The sequence below is a fragment of the Fundulus heteroclitus genome, unplaced genomic scaffold, assembly GCF_011125445.2.
Source record: "Fundulus heteroclitus isolate FHET01 unplaced genomic scaffold, MU-UCD_Fhet_4.1 scaffold_764, whole genome shotgun sequence".
Classification (NCBI taxonomy): domain Eukaryota; kingdom Metazoa; phylum Chordata; class Actinopteri; order Cyprinodontiformes; family Fundulidae; genus Fundulus; species Fundulus heteroclitus.
Genome location: NW_023397213.1, coordinates 42,837 through 54,106, shown reverse-complemented (window position 1 = coordinate 54,106; position 11,270 = coordinate 42,837). Strand labels below are relative to the sequence as shown.

Here is an 11,270-nt window from a genome sequence, read left to right as displayed (position 1 = left end):
TCTGTAATGTATTTAGGTGCTAAGCCATTCAGGGATTTATAGACTAACAGAAGTATTTTAAAGTCTATTCTCTGAGATACAGGGAGGCAGTGTAAGGACTTAGAACTGAGGCGATGTGCTCTACTTTCTTAGTCTTAGTGAGGACGCGGGCAGTAGTCTGTCGCATAAAGTCCCAATAAAATACATTGAAGTGTAGAGCTGTAATGTAAATGAAAAGGCTCGAAGGGCCTGAATCCATTTGGAAGACGCTGTATACGACGCCGTTGTTAAATCCTACACGAGGCCGCCGGCTGAAGCTCAACGCAAACCTGGCCATCGACAGAGTGACAATCCAAACACAGCAGCGGCTCAACAACAGAAGTATTAAAAAGAAAATACTGTGTTGCAATGGAACCCAGTCAAAGTCCAGACCTCAAACTGATGGAGATACTATAAACGTTGAAAGAGGGGGTGGCCCTAAACTCCTTTGAAGAGAGGGATGGCTATACAGAAAGCTACCACATCAAATGCTCATGTCGAGTACTTTTTTTCTCCGCAACTGTGTGTGCAGTTATGTAAACCTTACTGCAAAAAACAATCAACGTTATCGACATGTTTACAGCTAAAAAAAAAAATATCTGTCAAAAAAAAAAAAAAAAAATCAAAAAAACAAACAGCAGTGTGAAAACAAACGCCTAGTAGGTTTCCTGTGTTAGAATCAGTTTCGCTTAATTGATCTGACGGTTTTAGTGAGAAAGCAAGCAAACTCTGTTGCGGCTAATTTCTTGCTGCGCAAGATGGCCGATTATTAAAAAAATGACCGCTTACTTTGAGTTGAGTGCTGATTTTCTCGGACTGCAGTCTGATAGATGGCCTCTTGATGACTTTAAAGTCCCAAGAGCAGAAAACCTTTTCTGACAGATCCCCGGTGGACTTGAACACCTGAAAACTTTTCCCGAAGGACTTGGACATGCTGAAAAGGAGGAGACTGACCATCAGACACACAACAACTGATGGACACATGGGAAATATGCAAAACGGGGCAGTATTTCCCACCCACCTGTACACCAGAACGATGCAGATAATAAAGAAGGAAATAGTGATGGTAAAGAAATAGGCTGTGGGTATGCAATAGGGCACCATGTGTGTCACCGCACTGTGGGCCGCCAGCTGATTCATTTCAATCGTGACGTTCGAGTAGTAGCCGTAAAACATCAAGCTCTGAGAGAGGTAACCCTGCCAAAGGCGAAAAGTCGGGGACAGCTCCAGATCAGATGAATGAAAGAAGAACTATAGACGGTTGTTGAGTACAACCCCACTCACCGTGCCAGTGAGAAGCTCGATGCCGGTGAAGCTGTTAAGACGCGAGTCAGTCGGAGGAGGGTGGATGGCCTGAGGAATGACCAGAAACAAGCAGGTGATGGTGAAGAGGAGCAGGTTGATGAACAGGATGGTCCGGAGAAAGAGGAAGTAGGAGAGGACACCGGTCCCGTAGCGTCCACTCAGCTTCTTCAAGGACGAGTTCCACAACTTCAGGAAGCTGACAATAGGGTGGCCTGTGAACGTGCAGTGGCGCCACATCTTTAGGGAAGCAAACAAGCCACGCGTAAGTGGTTATTATCCCATGAGCAGTTCCACTGTAATAGGAGCAGGGTATATTTTAACCTACCCTTGAAATGTATGTGCTCAGGAGATTGTTGCAGAAGAAGTTCCTGCTGAGTGAATTCCTAGCTGCAGGGCTAAAAGAACATTTCCTTGAAAAAAAAAAATAAAAAAAAAATAAGTAGAAATAAGTTAGTCAAAAAACATTGCCAAAAAGAAAAAGAAACGGCACCATTAACAGCATTAACGCGTGTCCTGGCCGTTTCAGATTCAGATGCACAAGTCTGACAATGTTTTTCTCTGACCCGTTCTTATTTTCAGTTTGAACTTCAGCATGTCATCTTCAACACATCTAGCTGCCAAAAACGGATTTCCTTTTTTGGCATCCGATTGGCTTATTCATCATTTCTGTCAACGAACAATTGATCAGGTGTGGCTTTTACAATGTGAATTGTGGGTCATTGTGCAACCTGGTGACCACAGCAGATTTAATCAGCTCCAACAAAGGATCAAAACAAAACTATTAATATAGGGCGGAAAATCCCTCACACACTCTGGTCCCTGATATATAAAACTGACTTTAAAGGGGGGAAAAAAATGTCCCACTGAGGAGGATTCCAACCAGAGGTTCATTAAGACTATTCACTATTGTTTTATTTGTATTCCAGATAAGTGTTTAATCATCATAGGTCAACAGGCAGCTTTGATTATTTGGGTTGTCTACAGAAGGTTATTTTAGTCAAAAGTATTTTAGAGCACCCTAGGATGGATCCAGACAAGTATCCGTTGCGCCTCCAAAGGTGGTCTGAGTAAAACGCTTTGGCGTGTGGTAAAACCCATTTTTAAAACTGCCTGATTGGACGGCTCAAAGCATAGGTTCTTGCCAGATGTGAACGGGATATTTGTCCCATTTACCTGATTTCCCTCTTGTCCACCAGGCTGAGCGGCATGGCTCGCAGCTTACGCATGCCTTCACTCACGGAGAGGCCTCGGAGATCCGACACCAACTGCTCCTTACTGCCTTCAGCGCACCTTGAACCAACCAAGTATTTTGTTCCGTCTGTGGACATTGTCAACACAGAAACATTTTCACTCCACTGCATATCAAACTTGTTTATACTGTCCCCTTGGTCAATTCGTGTCTTCTGTTTACATTCCGTACCAACTTCCTCCAAGTCGGGTCGAACTGTACCTTCCTGGGTGACTCTGGGGGTGTGAAGGGAGTCATGGGACGAGGTCCGGGGAGGCAGTTCAGCAGGTGTCCGTCTGGCTTTCATGGCTATGCCTGCAGAACTATGCAACCCTGAGCCCAGAAGGAAAGAAAAACCATTAAATAGCTCAGCTGTGTAGACTAATCGTTGTCAAAAAAAAGTGAGATTAAACTCACCAGTGGTGCGACTGGGCATGGAGGAGAGCACCCTCTTTGTGGCGGCTGACCAGTTATTTCTTTGTAAAGAGCACCTCGGCTTACAGTTCAGTGACTCTTTGCTTCTTTCACTGCTGCTTGTCGACTCGCTGTCTGAAAAGTGCAATTTTCGAGGTCATTTTTAACGACAACGAAACTCATACGGTTTGGAGCGGTTGAAAGCTTTGGTCGGAGTAAATACCAGACGAGTCTAAGCGTTCTATGAACGTTCCCATCTGTATGGCTTCAGGATACTCCTGGACATTGAACGCTGGTTCTTTGAAGAGTAGGGAAGACTTCTGACTGGGTCCACTTTCTCCAGAGCGTCTGCAAGGGAGTGGAAATAATCTTGGCCAAAAGTGCCGCAGCCTTGCAACCAAACACTCCCGGTGGAAACCCTTTTCATAAAACGTCCCACATGCACGCGTATCTATGGAGCTAAACGGTCAAGGTTTTTTTTTTTTTTTAGTTCATTGAAGAGTTTTCTGCCACTAAACACATTTTTAATACTTTTATAATTCTAAATAGAAGCAAAGGGCCCTTGTGGTACTGCAATGTGTTGGAAATGAGGATGTTTACCCCTCGTTTTACGTCTACTCAGATTTGAGTCAAGACTTTCAATGTTGTCTAATCTAAGATGTCGCACCTCCTAAAAATCTACAGCTCGTACAGAAAGAATAAAAAGAAAACACTACTTACTCATTGTAAGAATCCTTTTCACAAACGTTAACAGTGAAGCTCCCACCGTGTGCCATGGCTGGTGATGAGAAACTTACTGTGGGTTAGTCGACAACATCTAACACAGAGCACCGCTAAGGACTGTGGGTTATTGCAAACAGTGGTTTACTGGTTCCTTTCCATAATGCAAAGCCACCACTTAAAGAAAGTGCAAAAAAAAAAAACAAAAAAAAAAAAAAAAACTAACCAAGAGGCTCTGCTTCCTGTGATATACGTAAATGCTTCTCTCTGGCTTTTTCACATATCTGTAAGCCAACGATAAGTCTTACACTAATGAGCAAAGTGTCAAAAAAGATAGAAGCGACTGATTAAAATGGATGACAAAGCAAAGCGAAAGATAATTTTAAACATTAAATAGGTGAAAAACATACTTCCTCTTTCTCTCTTACAGCTGTGGGTTATATGTAATTGGTGCAAACTTACATCTTGTTTGACAGCCTTGGTGCTGAGGACATCGTAGACACATAAGTCAGAAATATGAAAATGGGCATATTTTTAATTTGATGAAGGTCTCATACATCTAAGGAGGATTCAAACTATCCTAATACAGAGGCACTGACGTTTTATTTTGAAAGTGGCACAGTCAAGAATCATGAGTGTACACTGCCATCTAGTGGTCGAAAATGAGGAACTGCAACTTCACCTTTAGCAGAGGAGCGAAGCTCAACGGCCATTATATTATATTATATTATATTATATTATATTATATTATATTATATTTTGAAAATTTAAATAAAAAAAGTTCTCTGTCATGACTAAATACACTATGTGAACTTTTTAACGAAAGTTTATTATCTTATTCCATCTTAGATTACTTTAGTAATTTTCAAGTGATAGGATTTCAAAAAGGTAACCGGTAAAAGATTCCTGCCATAAACTAAAGGTCTGCCATAAACTAAAGGTGTGCTTACTTTTTAGATAGACTTAATTCAAGTACTTGGAAATGGGGAGAGCCTCTGAGGGCATTGCAGCGAGTGATGACCCGTCCCCAGCTGGCTGTCCAGGGGAATGGCTCCTCTTGGATATCGGACAGGCGCTCTGCTGGGGCCTGGGGGGTTTAGGTATACCAGGGCCATGGATTCCACACCTGACTCATGCTTGGGTTAGCGGGGCTTGGGGGAGTGTGTATGCTGTTGCTCCTGGGGCCCTCTGCTCCATGGTCATCGTCTGGTAGATGCGTGGTCGGTCTCTCTCTCTCTCTCTCTCTCTGGTGCACTTGCAGGCCTCTGTGCAAAGTGGGGTTGTAGGTTTCCTGGCTCTGGAGGTCCTCTCTGCTTGCATCCTGGAAGGGGGATGGCACCCATCGCTGAAATACTCTACATATTATGCATGTTCACACACACACACAAACTGACAACACTTATGTATTCATAATACAGTGTTGTGTATGTGTGTATTACATCTTCCCCTCTCCCGATGTCTGTTCGGCACCAATTCTATATACCTACCTACAGACTTTTTTTTTTATACGACCAATATGGTTTGCTCCCCAAGGGGGCCCTACTGTTAAGGCGTGACAACACAGCTCCAAAAATGTTGAGGTTCCTTTCCAGCCTTTTCTGTTCCTTGTTTGCGTGTCCAGTCAATAGAGATTTGGTACCCACCTGTGTTCTTCATAGTGAAAGCAGTACAGAAAGGACTTGAAAGTGCACCTGATGGTTAATACGGAAGTTCAAGGTAGCTTGTGCTTCTTCGCTGTCCGTTGGGTCCTGGAACATTTGATCAGATATGGATTATGTCTAGATGAAAAATACCTATTTGGAATTGATTAACATATTTCTACAGTGAGAAAAATACAACAACAAAACAGAGCAAAAAAAAAAAAGAGAGAGAGAGAAAGAAATGAAAAAGTGCAACAAAAACAGGGGTTACTTTCAAGGCAGTTTCCGAAGTGACCTTGAACGCATCATGGAGGAAAAGTGGGAGGTCTCTAAAAAGTTTTCGGGAAGTAGTTTGATACAAATCGAAACTCCCCCCTCCGAACTTTGACAGGAAGAGTTTGTAACTCGTCTTGGTTTTGCCTGACGGGCTTTTTTTTCTCTCCCCCCTCTTTCCACTGCGTGAAATAATGCAGAGCAACGCTTACGGAGCCTCCCTGGCCGGCGGGGCCTTTGACGTCGGGAGCTTTGTGAAGAAGCCGCAGACGGTCCTGCGCTTCCTGAGCTGGGTGAGTGATTCACGTTAGCAACTGTCACCTCCACCTGGTGACGCTAACAGATGTCTGCTTCTAGGTGTCCCGCAAAGGCACCGAGAGAACAACCTGTTGGCTAAGTTTGGTTTTTGAGATGCACAAGAAGCGTTTCTCAACTTTTAAACCGTTTATAAACTTTTTTTTAAAGTGTCATTAATGTATTCCAGCTGCCCCGCGTTCACGGTAGCCTGTAGCTAGCATGCGGCTGCTGTGTCACTGCGCTAAAAGAGCCCGACACCTTGCAGGGAGGTAACCTGCGTGTCACATTCAATGCGTGGGAACTACACTAGTGCTCATTTTTTTTAATTAGACAAAAACAATAGGGACAATAGATGTAGCTCTGGGTCTACAGTGATTGCTGTGTTTTGTGTTGAACTACCAGGAACTGAGGGGGTGAAAAAAGTCCCAGCGTCATCTGTTGCTGCCTGGCTGCCTCCTTCCTTTTCATATCCAAGCTCGATTAAACAGCGCACTAAGTAGGGATGGATAAAGGCTGAAAAGCCATTTTAGTTCCGTTTTATTTCATTTATTAAAGTATTTGATTCTCCATAGCATAGTTAGGGAACTTGGAAAGCAGGTGCGTTTGTGGGCATCGATATGAGGAGCTTTATTATAGCAGGGATGCCCTATTCAGTGCAACACAGACTCCAAGGCCAATCTCCCTTATTTTTGATATCTAACTGATCGTATTTAAGTTAAACTTTATGATCTTTCAGAATGTTTGATTATTTTTGGCAATGGAAGTGATATTTTAAGATTTTTTTTTTTGTCTTTTTTAGGAGGTAAACACAAAAGGCAGTCTTTAATAGGGAATGTGTCCTTATCCAAATGTGGTCACTCAAGGTCCATTTAGAGCGGAGGTGAAGCAGGCCTAAAGTGTCATGTCAGATGTACTCAAGGGCCAATAAAATACTATATATATATATATATATATATATATATATATATATATATATATATATATATATATATATATATATATATAGAGAGAGAGAGAGAGAGATGCAGCTTATTTCAACAAATTAGATTTTCAGTAGGAAAAGAAGGGATGTTTTAAATGATGATGTTGGCTATTTGAAAAAACTTTTTTTTCCTTAAGTGTTATTTTGTGAATGCAAGTCAAAGATGTTTTAATAAGAAGAATTGATTGTTTGATCATTGAAGGATTGCTTGAAATGAATCTCCTCGAGGAAGAACAAATCATGTCAGAAGAGAAAGCCGAACGTTATGCTGTGAATCTAAACCTTACTATGCATGCGAGGTACATAGCATGAAACTTCCACATGTAACTCGCTGCCTTTACCGTTTCGTTCACAATGTATGCGCAAGAAATACTGCGATACTTTTTAATCGGATATCCTCGTGGGAAGGAATTGAAACTGAGCGTCTCTGGATCTTCTTTAATGAGGGTTTCGTTTGTCTGAAGAGGAACTCTTCCAGGAATTACCCTGCTTGACTTTTTTTTTTTTTTCCTTTTTTTTTTCTCTTTGCAGGTGTTTTCCATTGTGGTTTTCGCAAGTATTACAGCCGAAGGGTACATTAACCCAGAAACACAAGGAAATGCAGAGTGCATGTTCAACAAAAACGACAGTGCGTGCAGTTACGCGGTGGGCATCGGGATCCTGGCCTTCTTGGGCTGTTTCATCTTCCTGCTGCTGGACGCCTACTTCCCGAACATCAGCAATGCCAAGGAGAGAAAATACATCGTCATCGGAGATCTGGCCTTCTCAGGTAAAAAGGATGGAGTGCTTTTTAAATGAATGTTCTAGTTCCCTTTAAATCCATAAGATTATACACTTAACAAAAAAAAAAGAGCCAGATGGATGATGAACAATCCTGTTATGTTTTGCAAACATCCCACAGTTTGTCAGCCTGTTTTATATCGAGTTAAAAAAAAAACACATTTTAAGTTAAAAAAAAATAAAAATAAATCACCTACACAGAAAACTTCTTGACAGCAGGATTTGGCTAAAACATCTCCAAAATGAAAGCAACACCCCATACTACGATAAAAAGAACGGATTCAGATTCGGAACAGATGAGAAACAAAGCGGCGGACATCTTTCAGTCTGGAGGAGGATGGCGGCTCTCTTTAACGCAGATCTGAAGCGGTTCTTTGAAACGGTTAATATTCATACAGCTAAATAATAGTTGTTCATTATTTCCTTCCCATCAAGATGCTTTTATTGGAAAAGAGGCATCTGAGTTTATCTGCTGTTTTGGCAAAGCCACCTCAGTTTCTAGTTTCTTAATGGCTTTTACCATTTAGATAATTCCCTCCAAAAAGCTTTTCTGCTGATTTTAAACACACACACTGTATATAATATTTCTATACAATATATTGGAGTATTGTCAATGCATTTGCATGGAAGAAGTAGTAAAAAAACAATTGAAATAAAGCTATTTCAAGGGTTTTGTGCGGTATAACCATGCTTGTTTTACCTTAACTAGAACCCGTTTTCATTTTCCGTCTTTTTAAACAGCGGCGTGGACATTCCTGTGGTTCATCTGCTTCTGTGTCCTGGCCAACCAGTGGTCCAAAACCACCATGACGCGTGTCGTGGCTGACGCTGCCAGGGCCGTGATCGCCTTCTCCTTCTTCTCGATCGTCACCTGGGTGAGCCTCTCGTTCGGATTTTGTTTGAATCTCGTGTCTGTCGAAACGTCCGACGCTCGACTGATGCAAGCGTCTCTGTCCGCAGGCCCTTTTGTCCTACTTTGCACTCGGAAGATATCGCCAAGGAGTGAGCGAGTTTAACCAGGAATACACGGACCCCGCGCAGGACCACACTTCCCCGTACCCACCTCCCCAGTCGAGCTACCAGCAGGGCCCTTTCACCAGCACCCAGGGGCAGCAGGGAGAGTATCAGCCTCCGACTTACTAAAGGACTGAGATTTACTCACATGAATCCTGATGGGAGAGGGTTCTTCTTAAAATAAAACGAAAAAGAAAAAAAAACAAACGTGTGTACCAATGGTTTGGTTTGAAATCGGGGCTGTCCCGATTTTTTTCTTGCATATTTTTGGGCACTGACTTTTAGTTTTTGATTGCACGCTTGTTCAATAGATGTTTTTGTTGTGATGTTTGACAAAAAGGAAATCTGGAGAGATTTCTTTCTTTTTCTTCATCAGAAGTGATTATTTTTTTTCCCCCCTGCAGGAGAAAGGAAGGTGCCAATGTTTGTCTTTATACCAAAACGCCTGTCATAGTTTCAGAGCTCCCTTTGTTTCAATGTCGCGTACTATTCACTGTACAAGCTAGATGCCAACAAACTGCTTAGAATGATTTGTGCCTTGAGAAATTTTTTATTTTATTTTTTTTGTATTTAATTGAGAAGTGAAGTTTTATTTGAATGTTTTACTGTTTTTGTTTTGTGTTTTTTTTTCCTGGCATGATGCTAATGCGCAGCTGACCCACAACCATAAGTAGTCCGTTTAGTTTAGAAAAAGTTTAATCAAACGGCAAACACACGTCATTTAGTCAACAGGTGTTATTTGAAATATTACTTGTTAAACTACTGTATTTTCTGTTGGGATTTCTTTTTTCTTTTTTACAATCGACCACTGAAAAGTTTTTTTTTTTTTGTTTGTTTTTTTTTTCATATGTTTTTATTTTGAGTGTATTATTTGGATGTTGATTGTTTGTTTTTTGGATTTTGCTCAAAACTGTCTGGTGGTCATGTTCTTAGTTTAGCAATTTTTTAGCAGTTATTTCAGACAAAACTCTTGGAAATATATTTTTTGTTATTTGAAGATATTTATTATCTTGCATATTCCAGTTTAAAAACTGGTACATGAAAATCTGATCGTTTCTCCAGTTTTTTTGTTTAATTACACCACTCTCTCCGCTTGATTGATTTTTTTTTTTTTTCCGAATCTTGAGCATTTTTCACTGTCCTTATTCAAATAAATTGTTCAAGTGCCTTATACAGTGTTCTGTATCAGATGGGGTTTGCCAAATAAAAGCTGTTCCGGCTTCTCTTGGTCAGCCCGTAATTGATATCCTGTGCAGTTACTTTGTGTGCTCCTTGTGTAAATATTTGAGATAGGATGGTATTTGTGAACGTGGAGAAGCGACTAAACTTAAAAAAAAAAAAAAAAAAAAAAGTCAACACCTGTTGTGTTAATAGCTGTGTTTGATTAACAATGTTTTGGGTGACAGGATGTTCTGTTGGAGGAGGGATTATGAAGTAAGACAAAAAGAGGCTCAACATTATTGATGAAGGGTAATGAAATAATGAAATTCAGAATAAATGAACTGAACTGGTTCCAGATGATGGAAGGCCAGCAGTAACTCAACCATTTCTGACAACCAATGTATGCAGAATACCATGTCTGAAAGCACAGCTTGCCAAAGCTCAAATATAGCAGCAACACACAAGAGGTGCCCATTCTGTCAGCTAGGAACAGGAAGCTGAAACCAAAGTTCCCCCAAGCTCATCAAAGCCCATTAAGTCTTGATTTCAGCTTCAACATTGAAATGGGGGGGGGGGACAAAGCGCTGATGCATCCAGCCTAGACTCAGGTTTGGGCTGCTGCAGGTGGTAATATAATAGTGTGGAAATATCTCCTTTCCACACTTGAGCTCCTTAGTACATTATGAGTCACATTCACACAATGGTTAGCAGGTAATCTGGAGTTCAGTGTCTTGCCCGAAGGGAAGAACAGCCTTTCCCTTTTTACTGTCCAGAAAATAGACCTTCTAAAGCACGTGTCAAACTTGAGGGGCGCGGGCCGAATCCGGCCCTCAAGAGCCAAAAAAGGCATACGTCATAAAGTAGGGGCATATATCCTTTTGAATCGTAGTAGCTGAAACTGTGCCTCCTGTAGCGAAAGTTGTTTTTTTAACTGTGTAGTAACAGCATCCTACCACTAGATGTCAGTTTTTCCACAACACATTAAAACAACCCAGAAATGTCAAAAAAGAGGAAAAAGTGATGCAGAATGGAAGGGTCCGAGTCAGAAGGGATTCTGTGTCATCTTCACAGTAACATCTTCACTGCTTTGAGGTAAGGTGTGTCTGAAGATTAAAAATATTAATAAACTCATAAAAAGTAATGTAACTGAAGTTTGTCTTTAATATTAATGGATTGATATCATTTTCGGCATATTTTCAGCGGGTCTATTATGGGTCTCTGAACTTTATTGATGATGAGGGTCATTGCTAGTTAAAAGTCACACGTGCCATCTTTCCAGAGAGAGAACGAGCTGTGTCCGCAGGCAGCGAACATTTTCGTTTCTTCCTTTGTTTTGACGTTGTTTTAATGAGTCGGGCAAAAAAACAAAAAAAAACAACTTTTCTATCGTTGCAAAATAGTTTAAACAGTGTGGAAATGTTAAAAAATTCTAGTTGTC

General features: G+C 41.1%; 2 protein-coding genes across 2 annotated transcripts; one reads left to right on the top strand and one right to left on the bottom strand.

The window, feature by feature from the left end:
* Window positions 1–807: 807 nt before the first annotated feature.
* LOC118561941 (transmembrane channel-like protein 6) lies at window positions 808–3,853 on the bottom strand (the record flags this gene model as incomplete). The annotated part of the gene is made up of 9 exons (XM_036134205.1): window positions 3,686–3,853; window positions 3,189–3,313; window positions 2,969–3,100; window positions 2,774–2,884; window positions 2,497–2,641; window positions 1,649–1,733; window positions 1,303–1,560; window positions 1,040–1,215; window positions 808–952 (listed from the first exon to the last, which is right to left on the bottom strand). Coding segments are annotated over exons 1-9 (1,233 nt in total), but the record flags the coding sequence as incomplete, so codon positions are not given.
* Window positions 3,854–5,670: 1,817 nt separating this feature from the next.
* On the top strand, window positions 5,671–9,915 carry LOC105936200 (synaptogyrin 2a). The gene is made up of 4 exons (XM_012876910.3): window positions 5,671–5,891; window positions 7,409–7,646; window positions 8,399–8,532; window positions 8,618–9,915. The coding sequence occupies exons 1-4, from the start codon at window positions 5,793–5,795 to the stop codon at window positions 8,798–8,800; spliced, it is 654 nt and encodes a 217-aa protein (XP_012732364.2). The 5' UTR covers window positions 5,671–5,792; the 3' UTR covers window positions 8,801–9,915.
* The last annotated feature ends 1,355 nt before the right edge of the window (window positions 9,916–11,270 follow it).

Bases quoted from the DNA above. Each gene is read 5' to 3' on its own strand.
- LOC105936200 (XM_012876910.3), top strand. From the start codon at position 5,793: ATGCAGAGCAACGCTTACGGAGCCTCCCTGGCCGGCGGGGCCTTTGAC. The intron at 7,647-8,398 runs GTAAAAAGGATG...CTTTTTAAACAG, and splicing joins CGGAGATCTGGCCTTCTCAG to CGGCGTGGACATTCCTGTGG. The intron at 8,533-8,617 runs GTGAGCCTCTCG...CTCTGTCCGCAG, and splicing joins TCTTCTCGATCGTCACCTGG to GCCCTTTTGTCCTACTTTGC.